General features: G+C 42.8%; 1 protein-coding gene across 1 annotated transcript; it reads right to left on the reverse strand.

Annotated features, from left to right (window-relative positions):
* Window positions 1–15543: 15543 nt before the first annotated feature.
* LOC117034283 (calmodulin-binding transcription activator 1-like) lies at window positions 15544–15993 on the reverse strand. Its single transcript, XM_033127029.1, has one exon. The coding sequence runs from the start codon at window positions 15985–15987 to the stop codon at window positions 15745–15747; it is 243 nt and encodes an 80-aa protein (XP_032982920.1). The 5' UTR covers window positions 15988–15993; the 3' UTR covers window positions 15544–15744.
* Between the last annotated feature and the right edge of the window lie 9661 nt (window positions 15994–25654).

Genomic DNA, 25654 nt, shown 5'->3' on the forward strand with positions numbered 1-25654 from the left:
CTTTCCCGGCTAGGGTCTCTGCACAATGTTCAGAGCTTTCAAACTCTATGGCTTCGGTGAATTTCCCTGTGGCTGAACTCAGCCTAGACGCCGGACTCCAGTCAGACAGTGGTTCTACCCATCAGGTTCTGTCTCCCAGAGCCAAGGGGGTTGAGCCCAATATGAGATGTAGTCTGTTTACACTCGTTGAGCCAGTGCACAAAGCAGGCACTCTGTCTACACTGGTTGAGCCCAGTTCCTGATGCAGGCCATCTGCTTAGATGGGTTGAGCTCGGCATATGATTCAGTCAATCTGCCTACACTGGTCGAGTCAGTGCGTTATGCAAGCCATCTGTCTAAACTGCTCGAGCTAGTGCTCAAAGCGGGCACTCTGTCTATACTGGTTGAGCCAGTGGGTGATGCGCCAGCCTATGGCTGGCTGGGGCCTGTGTTCTGGGCTCCTTCTGACCGCCTCACCAAGAATACTCTTCTACCCCTTCCCTCGTACACATCTGGCTTCAATTTGAGTCCTACTTGCAAGAATTTTTCCTGGACGGTTCCCTCAACTTTCTCACGTCTTATTCCAATCTCCTCGGCAGAGGCTGGCTCTGGACTGGGAGGGGTGTAAATGTGGGGCATGGTGACACATCATGATCCCACCCGGATGTCCCTCCCCTGTCACGCTCGGGGGCTGAGCCTGCTCCTGCTGTCAGTGGTCATGGCCACCGCGCCGTCTGTTGCAGCGGCCACTCACATACCTTTTTCTCAGGAAAGTCATCTAGGTGTGCGTTTCCGCTTCTGTGTGTATGGTAAACTACACGTCTCCAGAATGGGTCTAACTTGCCGCCTCCTGCTTAGATTTTGAGCCTCAATCTCCTCTGCTGTTATTTCACCTCCTGCAGGTTGGCCTCATCTGTAAAATTAATTTCATGACCATTCATCCCTGTGAAAGTACAGTCTATGCCTATTATTTAACTCTTCTCGATTCCCTCTGCCATAAATAAAACAGCCATGGCCAGCAGCTCCGCCCCATGCAGCCAGCTCAGGGCTTTGATTCAAGGCAGCACCTGGAGTCAGACAGCCTGGGTTCAAATCCCAGCTTCACCACTTGGTCACTCTGTGGGCTAAGGACTCAGTTTGCTCATCTGCAAATGGGGATTCCAGGAGAAACCACCTCACAGAGCCGCTGTGTCTAGCAGCCAGCCAGCCCACAGTCAATGACAGCTGTCATTATTATTATTTATTATTATTATTATTATTGCTATTATTATTATCTCCTGTGTTTGGTCTCTCAGCTAAGGCTCAGCCCCTCTTCATCTCCGGTACAAGGAATCATGTTGATCAATGGCTTTGCCTGTCGATGTGACAAAGACGTAGGGGGCATGTGACCCTACTGGCTAGTGTCCTCACAAGTCCTGCCCTTTCTAAACAGTTTCCTGTCGGTGCCTTTTTCCTGTCCTGCATTCAGGACATTTTGAAACCTTTTATTCCAAGCACAGTATGCACACCAAAGAGTGCACAGATCCTGTGTACAATGCAGTGAATAGCCACAAACAAAACGGGCCTCTGTGCCGGAACCAGAGCAGAAATCAGAAGATGCCCAGCGAGCGCAAGGCTCATCACACCAGCATGGGCCAGGGAGCTGTGTCCTACACAACTAGGCTGAGAAACAACGGCTTGAACCAGAGTGTGGGGGGCGGAGACAGAAGAAAGGGGGGGGAAAAGAAGAAGGGGACCAGCATCTCAGAGGTACCTGTGACCCCTCCCTTCCAGGCACTTCCCCTCCCCCACAGTAACCGCTCTCCTTATCTGTAATGGCATTGATTGGTTCTCCTTGTTTTTATTTTTATTTTTTATTTTTAAAAAGATTTTATTGGGGAAGGGGAACAGGACTTTATTGGGGAACAGTGTGTACTTCCAGGACTTTTTTCCAAGTCAAGTTGTTGTCCTTTCAATCTTAGTTGTGGAGGGCGCAGCTCAGCTCCAGCTCCAGTTGCCATTGCTAGTTGCAGGGGGCGCAGCCCACCATCCCTTGCGGGAGTCGAACTGGCAACCTTGTGGTTTTGAGAGGGCGCGCTCCAACCAACTGAGCCATCCAGGAGCTCAGCGGCAGCTCAGCTCAAGGTGCCTGTTCAATCTTAATTGCAGGGGGTGGAGCCCACCATCCCTTTGTGGGACTCCAGGAATTGAACCGGCAACCTTGTGGTTGAGAGCCCACTGGCCCATGTGGGAATCGAACCGGCAGCTTTTGGAGTTAGGAGCATGGAGCTCCAACCGCCTGAGCCACCAGGCCGGCCCGGTTCTCCTTGTTTTTAAACTTGACATAAGTGGAATCATAAATCTGTACCCTTTGGTGTCTGGCTTTGCCATCACGGTGAGATTCATCCATGTTGCTGTAAGTAGTTGTAGTTTGTTCATTCTTGTTACTGCCTAGTATTCCATTGTGTGAATATACCCCGATTTGTTTATCCGTTCTCCTCATGATTGACAGTTGGATTGTTCAGAGTCTTGGGCTCGTATGAACAGTGCTGCTGTGGACATTCTTGCCTGTGTCTCTTGGGCATATGTACACATTTTATTAAGTATGTACCTAGAAGAGAATTGCTGGGTCTCGGGATAGGCACATGTTCATCTTTTGCAGGAGCTGTCAAACAGTTTTCTCTAAAGTGGTTGTATTAATCGCCCACCCCACCCCACCAGGTATATGTGAGAGGTCCAGTTGCTCCATATCATTTCCAACACTTTGGGTTGTCCGTCTTTTACACTTTAGCCATTCTGTGGGTATGTAGAGGTATCGCACTGTGGTTTTAATTTTATTTCCCAGGTGAATAATACAGTATATTTTTGGCCAAGAATATGTTGAACTTGAAAACATTATTCAACAAATTTGAAAATTCACTTTTATCTCCAAATTGTAGATGTCTTCAGTGTGGGGGTGCTGGTGATTCCCTCTCCTGGGTAGGTTTGAATCTGCCACATTGGAAGGCAGTCGGTGGAGTAGGCAGGTGTTTCTGTGGATGAGGCTGGGAACCCGTCCACCTGCCCCAGAATCACCTAGGGAGCTCATCAGAGCTGCAGACGCTGGCCCTACCCCAGCTCCCAGGTAACAGATGGACCCCTGTGATCCGTCAGTCCCCCTGGGACTTGCTTTTCTTTCTCTCCACAGATTCAATGAGCACTGAGACCACCCTGTCTGTTGTATTCATTGCTATGTCCCTCCCAGTGCCTAGAAACGCCCCGGTACAGAGTGGGGCCCTGTAAATACCCACTGAATGAAGGACCAAGGGACAAAGTGGCCTGTGTCCTCTCCCACCCAAGCTGACTTGATGGGGATGTGTTGGGAGCGTGGGCTGCTATGGGGAGGATTCTGGAAGTTGGGCTCTTGCACACTGGAGAGTGTCCCATAATGGAGCTCTGTTCCTTTAAATGACCCCCCCCTCCAACGTCAGTTTCTGACCAAGGCCTGTGGTTCCAGGCCCCAAGCTCTGTGCTGGCACCCCCCAGAGGCATCCTCACCCCCAGAGCTCCAGGCACTGGCCAGTTAGAAGCATCCCTGGGTTGACTTCGTTCCTGATGGGCTTATCTGTCATTGGGTGGCTCTGCAGAAGCCCAGAAGCCCCCCTGAAAGCAGCATTCTACCCCTGCTCCATGTAGCTTCCTCAGCTCTTTCAGCACCACCTTTTCGTAGGTGACGTGCCCTCCAGTGAAGTGAAGCCCCAAGGGCCATGTCTGTGACCACCTCATCCACTCCTGCCCTATCACATTTTGATGGGGGCCATGATGAAAGCCTCCCTTCTCCGGTTATGGCTTGTTTCCTTTCTCCTCAAGTCTGACACAGTTATTTGGGAAAGCAGCATGTCCTGGGGAATGAGAGTTCTGAGTCAGACTCCTCGGGTTCAAACTGAGGTTCTGTTCTTGTTTGGTTTCGAGACCCAGCCATTACTCCCAGGGGAGAGAGGCAGATTCACAGTCAACTTTGATGCAACCAGTGGAGGTGACTGGGATGGCTGAGATCTCTGAGGTTGAAGAGTGAGGGCAAGGGATTCCAGCTGGAGCATCTGCTGGGGGCTCCACAGAGGAGGGATGCTTGCTTGGACTTGTCCTCAAAGATGGGAACGGGGGAGATAACATCTCATGGGCCACTCAGTGTGGGCCCTGCCTTCAAGCATCAGCCACGGGAAGTGCTCGGGGAAGGAAGTGCACTGAGCCCCCAGGAGACAGTGGGCTAATTGACACAAGACACGAGGGACGACACGAGGGCCGAGAGCAATGATCAGAGTTCACTGGTGAGTTACAGAAGGCTTCCTGGAGGAGGCAAGCTTGGGACTGCATGTCCTCCTGCATGTCCGAGGGACTGCATGTCCAAGGTTAGGGGTGAGAACTTTATCCCGGTTCCAGCAGAAATTCTCTCTGAGCTGTCAGATCATGGGGCATGGACAGTGTGGGCCAAATATCAGTTGCTCTAAAATAGGACAACAAAGAATCCACGACACACATATTGTTTATGCGATGTGGAGGCGGGTGTGCAAAGATGGAAGAGCTAAAAGCAGTTTGGGAAAAACAACACCTTTTTTTTTTTTTCTGGAAAGGCAGATTAGAAAGGTTTATGCTCTTCTGTGATAACTAATAGGAAAGGTTTATCAAACTTGAAAAAAAACCCTTGACGTTTTCTTCAAAATTGATTTGAAGACCTGGCAGATTTGAGGAATCATTCAGTAACGTTTTATGGGTCGATGCTAATTTGATGCAGCAGACCCGTGCATCGCACCAATTTACTGCCAAAGCAACATTAAGCACGGACCTTTCGTGCAAGGTTTATAGGCGGGCAGCTCATAAAGATGCATGCCTGACAAGTATGCTGCTTCTCTTAGGATGTGCGATATGAAGTGTTTATCAAAAACCAACTAAATAGCCCTTGCCTTTTACTCATAAACACTCTGGGGGCTTCAGGCCTGGATCCCATGCAATATTTCACCACGCTGGGTCCTGGGAGGCAGGGAGCCTCTGTCTCCAAAAGCCACAGTAGACAGACATAGGAGAAGCCCTTTGGGATGGAGGATGCCCTAAGGGACCACTTTGGAAATAACTTATAACCTACGACATGGAGAGCCTGGTGACGACACCTTTCTTAGCAGGATCTCCTAAAACGAATCACAGGTTGCACTTAAACGAGATGTGTGGCTCCGAGGAAATACATTTCCTGCTCTCCTTTTTTTTTTTTTTCTTTTTTTCCTTCCTGGGCTGATGTGTGATGGATCATTGCGGCATGTCTGTCGTTGTCCAAATATGTGCCGTCAGAGCCTCGTCAGTAAGATCACCAAGCTTTGTTTTGCACATTGGAAAATGTTGAACAATAAAAATTATCAAAACTCCTGTCTTCCTCCAGTGAAAACCACTCTGCACCACCCCAACCCCTCTGTTCCTTCCATCCCAGTGTTAATTACCCGGGCTTAAAGAAGAAGGTTGTTGGAAAGGGGAGAGTTCACAGACGGCTGTCAGCTCAAAGCCTTGTGGGTTTTCACAAGGGGAAATTTGATCTTGGGCAAATGTCAAGGCGTTTTTGAAATCTGTGTTATGATATCAGCTCATCGTCAGGGTAGGGCTTCATCTGGATTTCATAAATATTGTATGGGGCTCTCTTATAGCCACCTGGCCAACTGGAGAACACAACAGCCACCCCCACCCCCCACCGTCCACGCACGTGCACACACACAGGCACCCCATTGCAATTGCAATCTATGCAGAGTTGTCATGAAAAGCCAATTGGTGATATTTCAATCACAACGTTCTTGTAACAAATTCCATTCAAATTCCCTGGGAAAGGGAGTGTAGGCTTCCTCCTGCTGCTAGGAGAATGATATGCTAAATGTAGCTTCCTGGGGCCCTGGCAGACATCCAGGGCTTCGTAATTTATAGTTCTCCTTTGTGGTTTTCCAAGTGACCTTGGAACCTCCAAGCTGGTGGATTCCTTAGGTTTACACATTGCCTTCGGTCCTCTTGTGAGAATAGCCCTTAAGTGACTGCCCCTAGCAAACATCAGGCTGGAGGTTGAGAGAAAGGATGTGAGCAGGGGTGCCCAGGGGTCATGTGGCAGGCGATTTGCTTGTTGCTACTGACCTTCCCACTGAAATTTGTCAGCTAGTAAACAGTCCAACATTGTGTTTAAAGGCAGCCCACAATTACATTCATCAGCTAGTTTTGGTTAAGGAATAAACAAAATGGCCCAAAGTGCTGCTGTTACAGATTCTAACAGAGGAGTGGCATATAGGAAAGATTAATGTACAATTAAAACCCGTGTACTCGTACGGGTAAATTACAGGGTGACAGCTATCCAGTGCAAACACTGTAGACGTGTAATTAAGAGGCGTTGCGGGCTCTGGAGGGTGGATTTGCAGAGGAGAGCGCGAGGGAGTTTTCTGTGGGGCGGGAAGGGCAGGGACGCGCTATGGGCCGCGTGGGGGGCCGTGGAGGTGGTGAGGAGGAGCCCCCACGACGTCTGTGGCAGTCTGGGATGTGATGGGAACCCCAGTTCCATCAAGTGGCGCAGCCGGCCTTTCCAGTGTCTGCCAGGTCTCAGTCCAAGCTTTCCGTCCTTTCTGGAGCTGCCCTGCTCTCCCCCTCCTCACCTTTGGCGCTGTGGCACTGATGGCCCATGGATGTCTTCTTTTACGTTTTTAATTTCTCCTGCTTTGTCAGCTTTTTAAGGGATGTGTTACATTACGTGGAAATTGGATGCTAACAAGATTTGTATGAATAAATTAGACTCTTAACTTTTTATGTTATTACGAAATTGAAATGGACTCTAATGACAGTCAGAATTAATGTTCTGTTTCAAATAAATGCCAGGGATGTGACTGAATTTTCAGTGCACTCTCCTCCTCTTGCGTCTCTAGCCCTTAGGCAGCCCTCTGTCACTCATCTGACACCTCCTTCTCTAGGATGCTTCCCTGATGACCTTAGGGGTGCTCTGCCTGCATCCTCTATGGGGGCCGCTGGGAAAATTTGTGGCTGATGCTCCCAGTAGCACCCCAACAAGAATTACCCTTGGCCTGGGTGGGCTCCTTGCCCAAGGCTACCCCCTACCCTTCATTCAGTGACTGATTGATGTGACCCTCCCAGCTCCAAAGCGCCTGTCCTCCGTTGGGTGGTATTGTGGCTTCTCCCTCTACCCATCCCTTGAGAGCCCTCCCCAGTACACCCCGGATTTCCAGGGCACTCAGCCCATGCCACCGGCTCTTAGGGATTTCGGTTTTCCTAACACAGCTGTCTACAGGTGAGTGTCCCCAAGGACCAGGATTGTTCTTTCTGTTGTGTCCCCTTATTGAGCTCAGGGTTGGGGCAAGGTGCTGACCGGGTCTTGCCCTTGGTCCAGGATCCCTGCACAGGGTTTGAGCAGCAACACCACCAAAGGGCTCCCCTGGATCTGAGAGGCCACACCACCTGGCTCTGCAGTGAAAACCCCAAAAAGGCAGGGCAGACTGGGCAGAGGACACTTGGTGTATGGCGCTGGTTCCCACAGCTGGCAGTGGTAGGGAAGAAGGGCTTGGTAATGTGGGGAGAGAGCATGAGGCAGCCCAGACCTAGGATGGCCCAGGTGGAAAATTCAGTCCCCAGTGCAGCCAGGCCTCATGGCAAGGAAGTGGTGTGCTCTGGGATGTCAGGGGACACTGTCCCTTTGGAGGGGGACAGTGCAACTCAGCTCCAGCTGTCATCACAGGAAGGGGTGGGGATTCTGCATGGCCAGAATGGTAGATTTTATATGAACTTGCTTCCCTTCTAAAGTCTGTAGACTAATTCAAAATTTAAAATCAAAGTTTTGCACTGACCACAATATGCCTGTGAACTGGACTGGAGGATTTGGAGGCCAGAGGGTCACTGACAAAGTAGACAATTCTCCACCTAGATGGGGAGGGCCAGAGCCCCGGAAAGGGGCAGTAACTGCCAAGACTACAGGCCATGGTTGCAGAGCTGTTGGGCTGCTGGCAACTGTGGCTTGCCCAAATATGGCCATTGTCTTGGGACACCCCGTCCCCCACCTGTTGGAAGGAGGTTCTTGCCACTGGGACTATGGGCATCAGGGCTGCTGGCTGGACCCCGAATGTGGTTGGATCCTGGTAAGCCCAGCCCTGGCCATTTGGGCCACTCAGTTTGCGGCTCAGTGGATGAGTGGGTAGCAGGGGGTCCTATGCAGACCCTCATCCCACATTGGATGGAACTTACCTCAGCATTCTTGCTTCCACCTTCACCGGTCTTAGCAATTCCCTACAGAAATGCTTTAACAAGAGCAAAAAGAGGAAAATAGAAATCTCACTACCCAGACTATCTCTGGATCTGGGGTTCCCACCTATTGTCACAGAGAGGGAGTTTCTTCTGTTTAAATCACTTTATATACATAAACTCCTAAGTCGTTCATTTTATAAACATGCAATAATTTTTATGCCTACTGCATAGGACCTGTTTAATCACTTTATATATATCATGAATGCCTTTCCATGATCATGGATCTATTTCCATCCTGCTTTTGACACCTGCACGGCATTCCTTTGTATGAATTTATCATCATTTATATAAACAGTTCCCCTTTGGACATTTTGGTGGTTTTCATTTTTGTTTTTCAATTTTAGAAAACATTGGAGTGAATGCTCTTACTGTATTCCTTTGTGTCATTTCAGGATAAATTCTAACAGTGGAATTGTTGGCTGAAGGATATGCATGGTTTTCAGACTTTTAATACTTCCCTCAAATCACCTTCCAGAAAGACCCACTGGTGAATGAGTGTGCCTTTTTGCATACCAACAAAGCTTTGTTTTTTAAATCATTGCCGATTTGATAAGTTAAAGAGGGGCATGCTTATTGCTTTTTAGAAAATAACTTTATTTTCATCAAAGTAATATATATATATATATATATATATGTAGTTTATTTTTAAAGATTTTGTTAAAATATAGCTAACATACAATATTATATTAGCTTCAGGTGTACACCATAGTTATTTAACATTTATATACCTATAGAAGTGATCACCAATATGTCCAGCAACCATCTAACACTGTACCACGCTATCACAATATTATTGACTATATTCCATATGCTGTACGTCACATCCTCATGACTTACTTGTTTTATACCCAGATAATTGAACCACTTGTTCCCCTTCACCTTTTTCACCTCTTTAAAAATTTTTTATTTACAGTTGACATTCAATATTATTTTATATTAATTACAGGTGTACAGCATAGTGGCTAGACATTTATATAATTTAAGAAGTGATCCCCCTGACTAGTCCAGGACACACCTGGCACTATACATAGTTATTACCATATTATTGACTATATTCTCTGTTATTTACTTTATATCCCCATGACTATTTTGCAACTACCAATTTGTACTTCTTTTTTTTTTTTTTAATTTTTATTGGGGAATATTTGGGAACAGTGTGTTTCTCCAGGGCCCATCAGCTCCAGGTCTTTGTCCTTCAATCTAGTCGTGGAGGGCGCAGCTCAGCTCCAAGTCCACTTGCTGTTTTCAATCTTAGTTGCAGGGGGCGCAGCCCACCATCCCATGCGGGAATTGAACCGGCAACCTTGTTGAGAGGAATTGAACCGGCAACCTTGTTGAGAGGAATTGAACCGGCAACCTTGTTGAGAGGAATTGAACCGGCAACCTTGTTGAGAGCTTGCGCTCTAACTAACTGAGCCATCCAGCCACCCCTCTGGAAGCTCAGTGGCAGCTTGTTGTCTTCAATCTAGTTGTGGAGGGTGCAGCTCACTGGCCCATGTGGGAATCGAACTGGCAACCTTGTTGTTCAGAGCTTGTGCGCTACCCAACTGAGCCATCTGGCTACCCCAACAATTTGTACTTCTTAATCCCTTCACCTTTTCAACCTGGCCCCCAACTCCTTTCTCATTTATCACCCTGATAAATCTGGTACCCATCTGACACCATACATAGTTATTACAATATTATTGACTATATTCCTTCTGCTATACCCTGCATCCTTTTGATTACTGTGTAATTACCAATTCATACTTCTTAATTCCTTCCCCTTTTTTACTCACCCCCCTAGCCCACCTCCCATCTGGAAACAGATTTGTAATGGTCACACGTAGGTGTGGGACCAACCCGTTCTGCATCTCTGCCCCTCCTACCAGTCTTGAGGTGGTTTCTTCTGTATGTCCTTAGTTGTAGGACTGCGGTTCAACTAGACTTCAGGCATTCTTTATGATGGTTGTTCTGTAGTTTAGTTGTAATTTTGATGTGGTCATGAGAGGAGGCAAGCACAACATTTACCTACTCCACCGTCTTGACCAGAAATCCACATATGTGTGGTTTTAAAAGCATAGATAATAAAAGGCTTATAATAAAACCAGCAGTTCTCTGCCTCATCTGTCAAATTCCGTCCCAGTCCTGCTCCCCAGAGGCAACTACCTAAAACTCTCTGAGCTATTTCCTTGGCATGTATTACTACTCTATATTTTTACACAACATGAGTATACTGCAGGAGTAAAATGACCAACCAATTATCCCAGTATCATTTATTGAGCATTCACTCTTTGCTTCCTCTTTTAAAGTGCCAGCATCATCATTTGCTTAATTCTTATACTTACTAGGGCCGCTTTGGGACTCTTCTGTTTTAGTCTGTCTATTCACATACCAGACCCACTATTTTAATGATTGTAGCTTATGAACACATTTTTAATATATTAGAGGACAAGTTTCCTCTCATTATTCTTTTGTGGTATCACATTTTTATTCTTTTAGGTGTACTCTAGAAATATTGGGCCGAGTTTCAAATAACATCCAATAAAGATTTGTGTTGGATTGTGTTTCATTTATAGATAAATAAAATTTACAGATAAATTGACATTTTACTTTATTGTGTTTCACCCTATTGAGTCTTCTGATCCACTTATTCAACAAATATTTACTGAGAACCAGCTGTGTGCCCGGCACTTTTCTAGGCACTGGGGGATACATCGGGATACAAAGCAGAGGAAGATCGCAGCCCACATAAAGCCTACATGGTAGTTGCTTTGAATAGTCAAACAGGGTAAGGGAGGATTGGAAGTGTGGGGTGGGGAGGAGGGGATGGGACAAAGAATTAAGTGGGGTGGTCAGGGTAGACCTCATTGAGGTGAGACTTGAGCAAAGATGAGATCTGGGGGAAATGAGGGCATTGGCCATACAGAGGATCTAGATCAGTGGTTCTCAACCTGGGACAGTTGTGGCCCCCAGAGGAAATGACAACATCTGGGGGTGCTACTGGTATCTAGTGAGCACAGGCCAAGGATGCTGCTAAACATTCTATAATGCGCAGGCCAGCCCCACAACAAAGAATTGTCTGGCCCCAAATGTTAACAGTGCTGAGGTTGAGAAATCCGGATCTAGGTGAAAATTTTCCACGCAAAGGGAGCACTTAGTAAAAGGTCCTAGGACAGGAGTGAAAAACAGCAAAGAGGTGGAGAGATGGAGGGAGAGGGCAGCTGGAAATGAGGCCACAGAGGGTTGGGCAGAGGGCAGATGACTGAGTTCTTGCAGGGCAGGATAAGGAGCCTGACTTTACTCCCAGTGCGGTGGGGAGCAACTGTAGGGTTTTGAACAAAGGAGTGCCGTGATCAAATTGTGTTTTGAGATCACTCTTTTCTTGCCGCCATCGTGAGGGACAAAGAGTGCTGTCAGACTGTTGCAACGAGAGATAATGGTCTGGGCCAAATTGGTGACAGTGACGTGGAGAGAATGGGTCAGATTCCAGATATATTTTGAAGGCAGAGTCAACAGAATTTCCTTATGGATTAATTAAATGGGGTCTGAGGAAAAGAAAGCTTTTGGTCTGAGCAATGAGAAGGATGGAGTTACTCACAACTGAGATGGAAATGGTACTGAGTAGACAGAACAGGAGTTGGAGCAGGTTCAGTTCAGGACATACTGTATTTGAGATGTCCAACACACATCCAATTGCAGATGTTGGAGATGTGGGTGGATATATGAGTCTGGAGTTATGGAGAGAGCTTAGAACTGGAGCTAGAAATTCGGGAGTCGTCGACACATAGTTTCTGAAGCCATAAGACTGAGGTCAGTAAAGGAGTGAGTACAGAGAGAAGAAAGAGGACCAATAACTGAGACCTAGAATATTCCAACCTGAAGAAGTCAGGGAGACAAGGAGGGACCATGCAAAGAGACCAAGAAGTGAGCAGTCAAGTAGGAAGAAAGCAGGAGAGTATCATGTCCTAGAAGCCAGGTGAAGAAAGTGCTTCATAGAAGAGTGGGTGGTCACCTGTGTCAAATGCTGCTGGAAGGTCAGGTAAGCTGAGGATCAAGGATTGACCAATGGATTCAGCACTGTGCCCTAGTAAGAGCAGCTTTGGTGGAGTGGGGGAACCAACATTCTGACTTGAATGGATCTATGAGAGAATGGGAAGAGATGAGATTGTGAATTTAGGTAACTCATGTTTTGCTGCGCAGGAGAGCAAAGAAATGGAAAGGTCGCTGCTGAGGGAAGAGGGGTTGAGAGGGTTTTTTATTTGTGTTTTTATTTATAGAAATAATAAATACAAGTAATAAATAAATAATAAATAAATTTTTATTTAGAGAAATAACAGCATGTTTTTATGTTGATGGGCATGATCCAATAGAATGTGAAAAATCCTATAGGTGGGACAGGAGAGTAGTGCTGGAGCCAAGTCCCTGAAGAGGTAAGAGAGCATTGGAGCTCGTGGAAGTGGAGGGATTGGCTCTAGGATGAGACACTTAACCTCTGGTAAAAGCTGAGGAGCAGAATAGTGGGTGCAAATATAAATATGGTAATTGGAGTATGAAAGTCTCTCTCTCGCTCCCTCTCTCTCTCGCTCTCTCTCTTTCTCTCTCTCTCACACACAGACACACACACACATACAGTGCTCTTGAGATATAATCATATACCATTCCATTTTTCCACTTAAAGTGTACACGTCAATGGTTTTCAGTATGTTTACAGAGTTCTGCCACCATTAACACAGTCAATTACAGAATATTCTCATCATCCCCCAAAGAAATCCTGTACTTATTAGCAGTCACTCCCCATTAACACCTTCCCAGTCCTAGGCAACCGCTAATCTACTTTCTGTCTATAAATTTGCCTATTTTGGACACTTCATATAAATTGAATCATACACTATGTGGTCTTTTTTTTGGCTTTTTTCACTTAGCATCTTGGTTTCTCCATTCATCCATATTGTGGTACTTCATTCCTCTTTATGGCTGCATAGTATTCCATTGTAATGTATATATCACATCTACTATTTTATCCTTTAATCAAATTGATGGGCTTTTGGGTCGTTTCCACCTTTGGCTATTATTAATGAAGCTGCTATGTACAAATTCATGTACACATTTTTTGGTGAACATATGTTTTCATTTCTTTTGGGTATATATAGAGGAGTGGAAATCCCGGGTCATTTGGTAACTCTATGCTTACTCTTTTGAGTAAGTGTCAGACTGTTTTCCAAATCAGCTGCACCATTTCACATTGCCATCAGCCATGTATGAGTGTTCCAGTTTCTCCACCTCCTTGCCAATACTTGTTATTGTCTGTCCCTTTGATTATATAGCCATCCTAGTGGGTGTGAAGTAGTATTTGAGTAGTATTTGATTAGTATTTAGTATTTGATTTCATTGTGGTTTTGATTTGCATTTCCCTAATGATTAATGATATTGAGCAAGCTCGCATGTGCATACTGGTCATTTGTATATCTTTGAAAAATGTCTACTCAGATCCTTTGCCCATAAATTAATTTTTTTTTTCAAATTTTCAAGCTGTAAATGTTCTTTAGATATTCTGGATACAAGTCCTTATCAGATATATGATTTGCAAATATTTATCCCATTCTGTGAGTTGTCTTATCTTGATAGTGTCATGTACAGCACAAAGTGTTTAATATTGATGAAGTCCAACTTACTATATTTTTTTCTTTTGTTGCTTGTACTTTGGTATTATGTCTAAAAAGGCCTTGCTTAACCCAAATGATGAAGATTTACTCCTTTCTGCTTTTTATTTATTTGTGTTATTTATTTAATTTTTCTTTCTAATTGAATTGCTGAGTGTTCCCAGAACAATATTAAATAGTATCAGGTTTCCCTTTTTATATTCCTGACTTTAATGTTTTACCATTAATCATGACATGTTTTATGGGATAAGATTTGTATAACTTAAAAAAAACCCAAAATATCCCCTATTACTAGTGTTTATAAATAATCAAGGAAACCCCCCCCATGTATTTAATCTATGAAGATAAACATGGTTTTTATCCTTTGACATATTGATGCAATAAATTATATTAGTAGATATTCTAATATTGACCCATTCTGTAATGCATTTCTGGATAAATTTTAATTTGCTGGGGTACGTAATTATTTTATTATACTGCTTATTCAATAGCCAGAAGTTGCATAATTTCCTTTGTGATTCTTTAACTTATGAATTATTTAGACTTGTAAGCATTACAAGGGCATATTTTTCTTTTCCTCTTTCCAGTTTTATTGCATTGTAGTCAGAGGTTGTGGTTTGCATGCTATTGATTCTTTAATTTTAGTTGAAAATTGCTTTGTGCCCTGATTAGTATATGGTCACTTTTTGTTCCATTATGTATGAAATAATATATAATCTCTGATTGCTGGATGCAGCATTCCATATCTATATCTATATACATCCTTTACCTCAGTGTTATTAATTGTATTGTTTGTATCTTCTATATTCTTAATATTTTTGACTGCTTAATCTGTCAATTTCAGAATGAGCCGTGTTGAAATCTCCCACTATTGTTATGAATTTGTTGATTTTTCTTTGTAAACTTATCAACTTTTACGCTATATTCTTAAAAAGCTGTATTATAGAAGCATGCAGATTAAAGATTGCTTTATCTTCCTAGTGAATTATTTCTTCCTTTGTGTAATAACTCTTTTAATGTCCATTAATTCTTTTTTTGCCTTAAATTCTATTTTGCCTTGTGTCATTATTGTAAAAACAACTTTTTCTTTGTTATTTATATTGTATATCTTTTTAGTATCTCTTGACTTTTAACATCTCTGCATCATGTGTTAGAAGTGTCTCTCAGCAAGTTGAATTCTCTCTTTTTCTTTCATGGCTATTGGTGTATTTGCATTCTTCTGTTTTATTTTGTGTTTTCCATTTTTCTTGCTTTTTATTGTTATTTTTTTAAAATCTTTTTTACTTTCTAGAGGATTAATTATACTTTCTGTTTTACTTTTTTTACTCCCTGTACCAATTTGGAAGTTATACATTCTATTTTTTATTCTTTCAGTGATTACCTTTACATTTTTAATATGCAGGCTTAGCTTAAGACAGTATGGATTAAATCAAAATGTCTACTTTCTCCAAAACAACAAAATGATCATAGAACCCTTTAATTCTGATCATATTCCCATCTCATGTCTTTTGTCTAATTTTAGCACCATTTTGTTAATAAACTCCCCAATTTTTATCATTATTCCTGTTATTATTATTATCATTATTTTTTATTTTAAAAACTGAAATGAATTTTAATACAGAAAATGAAGACAGTATTTTGCAAATTTATCGCTCAAAGGGATACCTCTATTTGCGGAAATCAGCGTGTTACACTTTGAGAGATGAAATGTTACAGCTTGTACACCAAAATTAAAAAATGAAATTAAATTAAAAAATGAAATGGTTACCAAGGTAATGCAGGTCAGGGGATCAAAGGTGAAGGGTCACACATTATTAAAAAGAAATCCAAAAGGACGGCTGCATCATGATCTCTCATTAGTGTTCCAGCGGTGCCTCTCTTTGGGTAAACTTGAACATTTCGGCAGACATTCAAGCAGCTTTTTCGGTAAAAAGATTTTTACATGACTACTATTGCTGTTCCCATGATCATCTTCTAGAGGTGGCACGGTGTTGAGAACACAGTAGGTGCTAGTTCCGCAGAATACACTTTGGGAAACGCTCTTCCGGCTTGTTTTCGGCAGCCATTTCCCCTCCGCGCGCCACATCCTCCTCCTCCTCCTCGCGACCGGACCCGAGCGCACGCCTTGTACCGCCGCCGCCGGCCTATTATTATTTACAATTAATGATTATTTGATTTACAGCTGCTTTCAAACTTTTTTTGCTCCCCTTGCTGATTGCATCCTACTCCTTCCCTCGGGGTTCTGTTTTCCACTGTCTCCCATAAGCCTTTCATAGTTCTTTCAGAGAAGACCTGTGTAAATCCTCTTGAACTGCGTTCATTTAAACGTGACTTTGCCATAATGGTTGAGCTAGGTATAGAATTCTAGGATGATAGGATGGTAATTATTTTCCTTTAGCCCTTTGCAGACCTCTTTCATTGGGCTCTGGTCCCCACTATTCCTCAGAGAAGCCTGGAGTTAGTCTGTCTGCCTTTTGTGGATAATATCTTTCTCTCTAGTTTTGTTTTTCTCTTTGTTTTGCTATTCCTCAGCTTCACTTAGATATATGTATATAATTATATTTCTCCAGCTTGGAAGTCGAAACACTTATTCATTCAATCTTATGGCTTTCTTAAGTTCTGAAAATTTTTCAGTCATCATCTCTTCAAACAGTTCCTTTTCTTTATTCTCAATATTAGCGTTTGAATTGCCAGCCACACTTATGAGGGACAGTGTCGCATGGTGGTTAAGAATAGGGACTCTGCAGATAGCTACGTGGATTTGACTTTACTTCAGTGCTTAACAGCTGAGGAAAATTACTTAAATTCTCTGTTTCTCAGTTTCCTCACCCATAAATTGGACATAATAATATTACTATACACTTAGGTTGTTGTGATAATTAAATGAGTTAATATATGTAAAGTGCTTAAAATAACTACTGGTCATGGTCATCTCTATGTAAGTCTTGGTTATTAGTGTTCCCTGAAATGCTCCAGGGACCCTACACTGACACTGACAGGTTTACCTGAAGATCATTATTGCAAGTTTTCTAGAAAGATCTCACTTTGTTTCAGTTCCTAAGGATGCATTTCTGGCAGTGTCTTCTCATTCTATTCTCTTGTAACCTCAGTCTCCTATTTTTCATGTATGCATTCTGGGTGAATATGTGAGATTTATCTCCCGGATCACTAAATCTCCTGGTTTATTAATTAATCTGTTATTAAACTCTTGTATTGTGTTTTTAATTTCAATCACTACTTTTTTATTTCTAAAAATTCTGTGTAGATCTTTTGAATCTACGTGCTTGTTTTTGTAGTTTCCTTTTCTTTCATTATTTTTAGTCTTTCTTGTACTCAATAATCTAAAACGTAATTATATTGTCTTTTCAGATTTTGTTGTTTGTTTGTTCGTTTGTTTGCAGGTTCATGGAGTGCTTGCTACTTTCTTTTGTTTCTTTTGTTTGTTTATTGGCTGATTTTCCCTCATGGTGAACCATTTCCTTGAGCAGATCATAATTTCTATATGACATTTTAGGGAAGCAAAAATTATCCAAACTAATTTAAGATTGGTGATTTTTTTTTTAATGGTAGCCCTGTGCTTCCTGGGTTGTAAAAATGTTGCTTTAGAACATTTCAAAAATTGTTTCTTCTGGGTGTTCCTATGGATGCATCAGTTGGGACCCATTCTCCCCTTTATTTCTATATGTGGGGATTCTTGTACCACATAGGTAGTGTAAATTTGGACTCCACAGCCATGCTGTAAGCTTGGGACTTCCGTTCTTTCTGGAAATTCCCTATCCCCCCAAGATTTTTTGTATTCCTCCAGACAGGGATTGAGTTTTCCAGCCCCCATTTCCAACAACATGGGATCCTTGCTGGAGCCTGAGCTTTATGCAGGAACTCAGTTCCAGCTCCTCATCTTAGGAGAGCTCAGTCAGTTTCTCCTGCCCCTCGTGGGCACTAACACCCCCAGCCCTGGCCTCTGGGGTCTGCCATCTGTTGTTGTTCAGCGTCTCTGGGGTACCCGCTGACAGTTTGTCGCTACAGTTCTCAGATCTCTTGATTTTTTACACTTAAGGATTTCCTTTGAGCTCAATTATGTTTTTACATTATATTTTATGCATTATATTTTATTCAGCATTTTCATGCATTTGGAGCTAGGGGTGGTGATGGTGGGATGTGTGTCTGTCTGCCATGATCTTTTATTTAGGATTTTTACACCTAGAGTGACAAGCAAGATTAGTCTGATTTTATTTTTGTTTCATCTTTGGCAGGTTTTGGTACCAGGGTTATGTGTTATTCATAAAATCAATTAGGAAGTGTTTCTCCTTTCTTTATCCTCTGGAACATTTTAAGTAGCATAGAAAATTTCTGTACCTTGAAGGTTTGAAATTTTCCGGTGAAATCTGTCTAAGGACAATGCCTCAGGGGGGTGGGGAACGATTGCTTTGCACTTGTTTTCTATTCAGCTTTTCTACTTCTTAAATCAGTTTGTTTGTGTAACTTCTGCTTCCCTGGCTTATCATACATTTAATCAAGATTTTAAAATTTATTAGCATAGAATTCCACGTGGTGTTCTTATAGTTTAATTATTTTTTTGCATCTCTGTTTATATCTCTAATTAATGTTGTTTTTCTCCCTTTCTTTTCTTGATTAGACTTTACCAGACAGTTGTGTATTTTATTGACATTTTCTAAGAAACAGCTGTTGAATTTATTTCTTCATTTTACTATTGAACTCTTAAAAATCAGTGCTTCCTTCTTGCATCTTTAATCCCTTTTTAAGGTTCATTATCTTGCTCTTTTTCTAACGTTTAAGTTGAATGATCAAGTCGTTTATTATGTTTTTTCTTTAAGAATAAAACACTTAAAGCAATAAAGTTTCCTCTGAGTAAAGTTCTGGCTACATTCCATATGTTTTGATGTGCATAAGTTGTCATTATCATAATTTTTCATACTGTAAAATTGCTATTTTTATTTCCTCTTTGATATAAGAGAGGTGTTCAGGAGAGTATTTTAAAACTTTTTAATTGTTCTTTTGTTATTAATTTCTAGTCAGATAGCATTATATCCCATACATTTTTTAAAAGTACCATATTTTCATGAAATCTGAAATGATGCTGATTGTAATGTACACTGTTATTTTATGTACAACTAAGAAAGAAACAAAAAAACCTACTACTAGTTAAACTCCAACATTCCATCAATTGTAAGATGTAGCCTGGCTTCAGAGATGATGAGAAAAAGTGCATCTTGGAATGTATGAAATACGGAGTTTATTTATAATTCATTTTAAATTTAAGTGCATTGTGGTCACAGGATATGATCTGAACTGTATTAGTTCTTTGCAATAATATCCTGGTATGTGGTCAGTTTTTTTAAGTGTTTTACATGTACTTGAATATAATGTATCTTCTCTATTTGTTGGCTAAAGGAATATATATACACATTTCTGCATATTCCATATTTGCACGCACTTAGACACATGCATATATAAAATTAGTCTTGAAACTGCTTTTCAAATTTTCTGTATGCTTGTTAATTTTTTTTTTAATCAGTTAGACTTATTCTGAAGAAGACATGTTAAAATCGTCCACTTTCGTTGTGGATTGGTGAATTTTCCTGGTGATTGCCACTGTTTTCTTTATGTATTCTGTGGTTCTGTTGTTAGATGCCTACAAGTTCCTAATTGTTGTACCTTTGTTTCAAAATTGTTCTTTTTCTCATTATGTTGTGCCACTCCTTAACTCTAGTAATTCCTTTTTTTTTTTTGCCTTGAATTCAGTTTTCTCTGATAATAAGATCACCATGTCAGCTTTCCTTTGGTTAGTACTTCCTGGCATTATACGCTCCATTCACTTGTTTCCCACCTCTCTGTGTTGCTTTGAAAAGGGGTTTTCCACCCAGACTGACGGTCTACATCTGGCAAGCAGCAGGCTCTCTATGTGTGTAAGCACCTGTTGTGTAAAGGTGGCAGAGAACAAGAAAAAGGATGGGCTGGGGGATCTGCGTACTCAGGTCTGAATCCCAGCTCTGCTCTCTACCAGCTGTGGGTACGGCACATATTCCTTAACCTCCTGAGGCCTCAGTTACCCCATCCACAAAATGGGATGATAACGGTACCTAGCTCATGCGCTTGTTTTAAGGATTAAATAACCCAAAACATGTAAAATGCTTAGACCATGGCCTGACACACAGCGAGCCTCACTAAACATTAGATGGGCTTAGTCTCTTAATGTTTATCTCCTCACTAATATTTTAAATTTATTTCTATCACCTCATTTATGGCTGTTTACTCAGTCCAATCAATATAATTTCCTTTCTTTTTTTCTCTGTTGATTTGAAAACTATAGATTTTTTTCCCTATCATTTAATTGAGTACCGTTAAAATGTTAACATACATATTTAACTATAAAGTTTTTAGCAAGTCTAAAATTATCGCTGTCATCTTTCGAAACAGTGAAGGATATTTGCACACAGTGATTTCACACTGAACGCTGCCTCCCTCCATCTTCCTACTTGTTATACTTGTTATACTGTAGTTGAGGACTTTTTTTCCTACTTTAATACCCAAAAAATGCATTATTAATATGTAGAGTCGATAGTTAATTAGATTTGTTAACGAATTTTACTAGTGTTCATGTTTTTTAAATCCTGCTCGTTCGTTTTTCTTACAGAAATGTATCCTTTAGCAATTCTTTCATTTTAGGTGGCAAACATCTTTATTTTGCCCTCATTCTGGAATAATTGAATAGAAAGGCCTTTATTTTCCTTCAGTGCTTACCAAGAAATGATATTCTTCCACTGTCTTCTGGGCGTCTCTCGAAGCTAAGATGTTTGCTGTTGGTCTCACTGTTGGTAGGTAATGTCTTTTCTTTCTGGTAAACTTTAAAGTTTTTCTTCTTGTTTTTGGTATCCTAGAGTTTTAGCAACATGGGTGAATTTTTTTATTTTTTATTTTCCCTGCTTAACATTCTCAATGTACATTCCCAGTGTAAGAAATCGTGTGTTTTTTCTATTCTGGAACATTCTTAGCTATATCCCCTTAATTTATTGCTTTTCTACTTGTACCCCATTCTCCTTTTCTGGAACTCTGTATTAGATGAACGAAGTGATTCCTCTTTAACAATTGCATAGCATTCCAGAGTTTGGATTAAAAATTAATTAAACGTTCACCTACTAATTGGAGTTTATATTTTTCCATCTTTTTTCTATTAAAAACAATGTTGTAGCCGACATTTTAATCTCTCTCTTTTTTTGTTAGATTCTGTTTTTATTGCGTCATGCTTAGGTAATGACTTCTACTGAGATATTGTTTTCTTTTTATTCTTTTCTGGGTGGTGAACACACACTGTGATTTATAGATGATGTAATACAGAATTGTACACCTGAAATCTATGTAACTTTACTAACAATTGTCACCCAATAAACTTTAATTAAAAAAAAAGCTTTTCATATACAGATTAAACATTTTTTACTACAAAAAGATATTGTTTTCTATAGTGTAATATAAGTCTATTATAATATAAGACAATTTTTCTAATATATGAGTGATTATGAGTGATTGAGAAAACTGAATCCTGTTTGCTGAGTGCAAAGGTGAGAGGGAATACCAGATTTTTATCAGTGAAATTTTAATAGCCTTACTTAATTTTGTTTGGATAATTTGTTCATTTCAAAAGTGTTAACACCTTTATGACTAGGGATCTGTCAAGTTTCCTGTTGCTGTGATTGTTTGCTTTCTAGACTCTGAAGCGATGTTGTGAGACGTATCGATACCTGTCTTCAAGGTCAGTCCACAGGACGGACCCCTGGCATTCCCCTGATGCCTTCATGGACCTCCTTTGTGGGCCCTTGGGCTCTGCCGGGCACCCTGACCTCGGAGTGGCCGCACCGTCACGTGTCCTGTGCCTTCTGCACTGGGCTTGCCGGAATTTCTGGCTGTACCTGGTTTGCAGCTGCACCCTGAGCAGTTTTCCTCCATGGATAAAGGCTCCAACCCCCAACCCATTTGTACATTTATTTGATCCTTTAAATGCTAATTGGGAGGGAAAGAAATTAGACACAGGGTGCTTGTTGCCATTCTTAACACAGAAGTCCCTTTCCTTCTGAAAGCTGCTTTTCAAGCATGAAGGTTCTTTCTCTTACTCAACTTGACTAAGTTGACTTCAACTTGACTTCCTTAGCTCCAGCCTCCGCCCATACTCCAGGTGGATGCCATCCATTTATACATGAGTTCACGGCAGGAAGGAACATTTCCAGCACTCTTGGCCCCTACCTGGGGCCACAGAAGCCGTGTGGGCCTAGCAGCCTGGGTTTGATTCTAGGAGGAAGGCTCCTCTGCTTCCTGCTTGTCAACAAGTCCTGGGAACTCACTCTGGTGACAGGATATTAGTGCACGGCAACATTGGGTGTCTGCTGATCACCTCCAGTGGGCCCAGCACTGGGTTGGGTGTACTACTGTGTGATGCATTAAGTTCTCACAACAAAGCCCTAAGAGCTGCTAATGAGGAGGGATCTGAGGTTAGGCCGTGTGTGCGCGCGCGCGCGTGCGCGCGCGCGCGCGCGCGCTCGTATCCAGCCGATCAATGGTCCAGTGGGATGTTCACTCAAGTCCTCTAATCCTGGTCACCTCATGAATTTCAGCTGGAACAGATCTCAGCAACCCCTGGAGCCCCTCTCTCTTTCCCCAAGGGAGGGTCCGCAGGGCCCTTCGCGTGAGGAGCAGTCTGGCTTCCCAAGGCTGGACCATCAGGAGAGAGGCAGTGCCCACTCCCCAGCCATATTCTGCCCTGCAGCCTGCACAGCCCCTGCCCCTGCCCCCACCAAGCGTGTGGGGCCCCTCCTCTTTTGGCTGATGTCTACCCAGCACCACACAGACTGCCTTTGGGTGGGTGGAATGGGTGGGTGAAACAGCTGCCTCCCACAGATCTGTTCTCCACCAGCAGCCAGAGTGGGTAGTTTGAAACTGAAAATTACCTACATCTTGGAGGGAGAAGTTCACGCCCCTCCCACCAGACCTTTGCCTGAGAGAGCCCTCCCCCATCCTTTACCTGCCCTACTCCTCCTACAGTGCTCACCTCTCCAGTCCTAGGCTGAGGGGCCTTCCGTTGCCCAGACCAGGGCTGCATGCCATGGCTCCTTATTTCGGGACCGTTTTTGCCTCACTGGGAACTCTGTGAGGGTGGTAAATACAGGCTGGCACATAGTAGGTGCAGTGCTCAGTGAGGGTTTGTGGAACAGAGTGATGAGGTGAAGGTGGGAGGAGGTGTGAAGGCAAGGGAAAAAAAGGAGATAAAAAGGTGGGGGGCGGTGTTCTTGAGCTGAGCTCCAGGCTCTGCTTGTTCTGAACGCCTGCCTTTGCCGCACTGTTCCCAGCGGGTGCCAGCTCTGAATGCCTGTTTAAGTCACTCCACGAAGCTCAGCTTCTCAATCTGTTTTGTATTTGCAAGGGCCAGATTCATCTTCCTTTTTTAAAAGTCAAGCTTCTGAGACAGTCATTTAAATTCACAGTGATTCTCCTCTCCAATAGCTTCTTTGAATGGAGCGTTTGGAGCCATGGGTCTTAGGGACTCTGTTAGGGGAGGCTGAGGGGCATGCAAAGACTCCTTGAGGGGGTGCTTGTTGTAGATGACAAGGGGCTTCCAGGGTGGGGTGTACCTTCAAATAAATGGGGTCTGTGCTGGGGACGTGCAGTCCATCCGCTGAAAGGTCGCTTTCCAAGGTGACCTGTGGACATTGGATCCTCTTTCCTGGGAAGGAGGAGAGCCGGTTTAGTGGCCACTCCAGAAGTTTGTGGTCACTGAGATTACACTTTGCAACACCCACACCGTGGAATATTCTGGACAGAGAAGAAGCATGAGGTAGATCTGTGTGTACTGCCTGGGAAATGTGTCTGAAACGTATTGTTAAGTGAAAAAGCAAACTGTGAACAGTATGTACATATATACCATTTATGGCTTTAAAAAAAACCCACATCCATGCAAAAAAGCCACAACGATATGTGAGTTATGACAATTAAGTTCACAAACTCATCCTAGATAAAGTGCTACATACCTACCTTATTGCTGAATATCACTACAGTCACCTTTGAAGTACTCCCCTTGGGAAGCTATGCACCGACCCCAGTGCCTAGTCCACCCTTCAAAGCAATTTGGGAACTCTTTTTCTGGAACGGCCATCAGAGCTGTCATCGTATTACCCTTGATGTCCTGAATGTCATCAAAAGGTCTTCCTTTCCACATTTCCTTGATCTTCAGGTAAAGAAAGAAGTCATTGGGGGCCAGATCAGGTGAGTAGGGAGGGTGTTCCAACACAGTTATTTGTTTACTGGCTAAAAACTCCCTCACAGACTATGCCATGTGAGCTGGTTCATTGTCGTGATGAAAGAGCCATGAATTGTTGGCGAAAGTTCAGGTCATCTAACTTTTTCATGCAGCCTTTTTACCACCTCCAAATAGTAAACTTGGGTAACTGTCTGTTCAGCTGGTGCACATTCATAATGAATAATCCCTCTGATATCAAAAAAGGTTAGCAACAGTGTTGCAACGAGTTCGCAAACTTAATTGTCAGACCTCATATTCACTATTTACATATTTATAAGTACATATCTAGAAAAAAGTCTAGAGAGAATTGTACCAAATATCCCTGTGGGGAATGGACTGGATTGGGGGTGGCTTTCAAAGGGATCTTTTCTTCAATTTATTGTTTGAAGTTTTTTCCTATGAGAATGTATTCCCGTGTCCATGTGTAATTTAAAGAGATGTATGGATTTAGAATTGGGACTCTACATAACATAACCTGAGCTTCTGGGATTTTCATTCTTATTTCTTTGCATGATGGTGTTGAACGGACATCCCCAAAAGTTATCTGACTGATGGTTTAAGTAAATTGTATTTGTAGTTTAATAATTTTTTAAGTAAATTGTATTTGGAGTTTAGGTCAGAGGTCAGCAAACTTTTTCTTAAAAAGCCAGATAGTAAATATTTTAGGTTTTGTGGCCCAAAAGGCCTCTACTGATACTACTCAACTCTGCCATCATAATGTGAAGCTGCCATAGATGATATGAAAATGAATGGGCGGGACTGTGTCCTAATAAAACTTTATTTACAGTAACAGGTGGCCAGTAGGTTTTGGCCTGTGTGCCATTGTTGTCTGACCCCTAGGGGTTTAATTGATCCTGAAGGCACAGACAGGTATGAAATAGAGAAAAATGGCAAATGGAAATGTTTTAGGAATTTAATCAGAACAATCATGTTGAAAGGATTGTTTGAGGATCTGCAAAACTGAAAGAAAAAAAAAGCATTGCTTTTCTCAGGCATTGTCCTATACCCTCTTCCAGCTGGACCAGGTGAAGCTGGGACTGGCAGAACCCAGGAAAAAGTCCATGTGAGGACCACGTCCTCTGTGGCTCTGGGGAGAGCAAGCCCTCTGGAAGGTGCTCCCGCAGCTCCCTGATCCTGTGCAAGACTGAGGTGCCTGAACTTGCACACAGTTGGTACTCAGTAAGCTTTGATAACGTGAACAGGACTTCAAGTAGCCTGCCCCACCCTGGGGAGGCAGTGGACAGGGTCAGACTTGGGGCAGACGAGCGACTTTCTCAGGTTAGGGAAGCGGCTAGTGGCGTCCCTGCAGCTGGATGCTGAGTGCCAGGCCCCTCCGGGGGCCAACCTCTGCCCTCCTGGATGGGGTGTCAGAACTGCTCTGTCTGACCCCTCTTTCTCGGGATCAGGGGCTTAGGTTAAGCACCGAGGGCTGCAGGATAGGCAGGACCCA

The sequence above is a fragment of the Rhinolophus ferrumequinum genome, chromosome 15, assembly GCF_004115265.2.
Source record: "Rhinolophus ferrumequinum isolate MPI-CBG mRhiFer1 chromosome 15, mRhiFer1_v1.p, whole genome shotgun sequence".
Taxonomy (NCBI): domain Eukaryota; kingdom Metazoa; phylum Chordata; class Mammalia; order Chiroptera; family Rhinolophidae; genus Rhinolophus; species Rhinolophus ferrumequinum.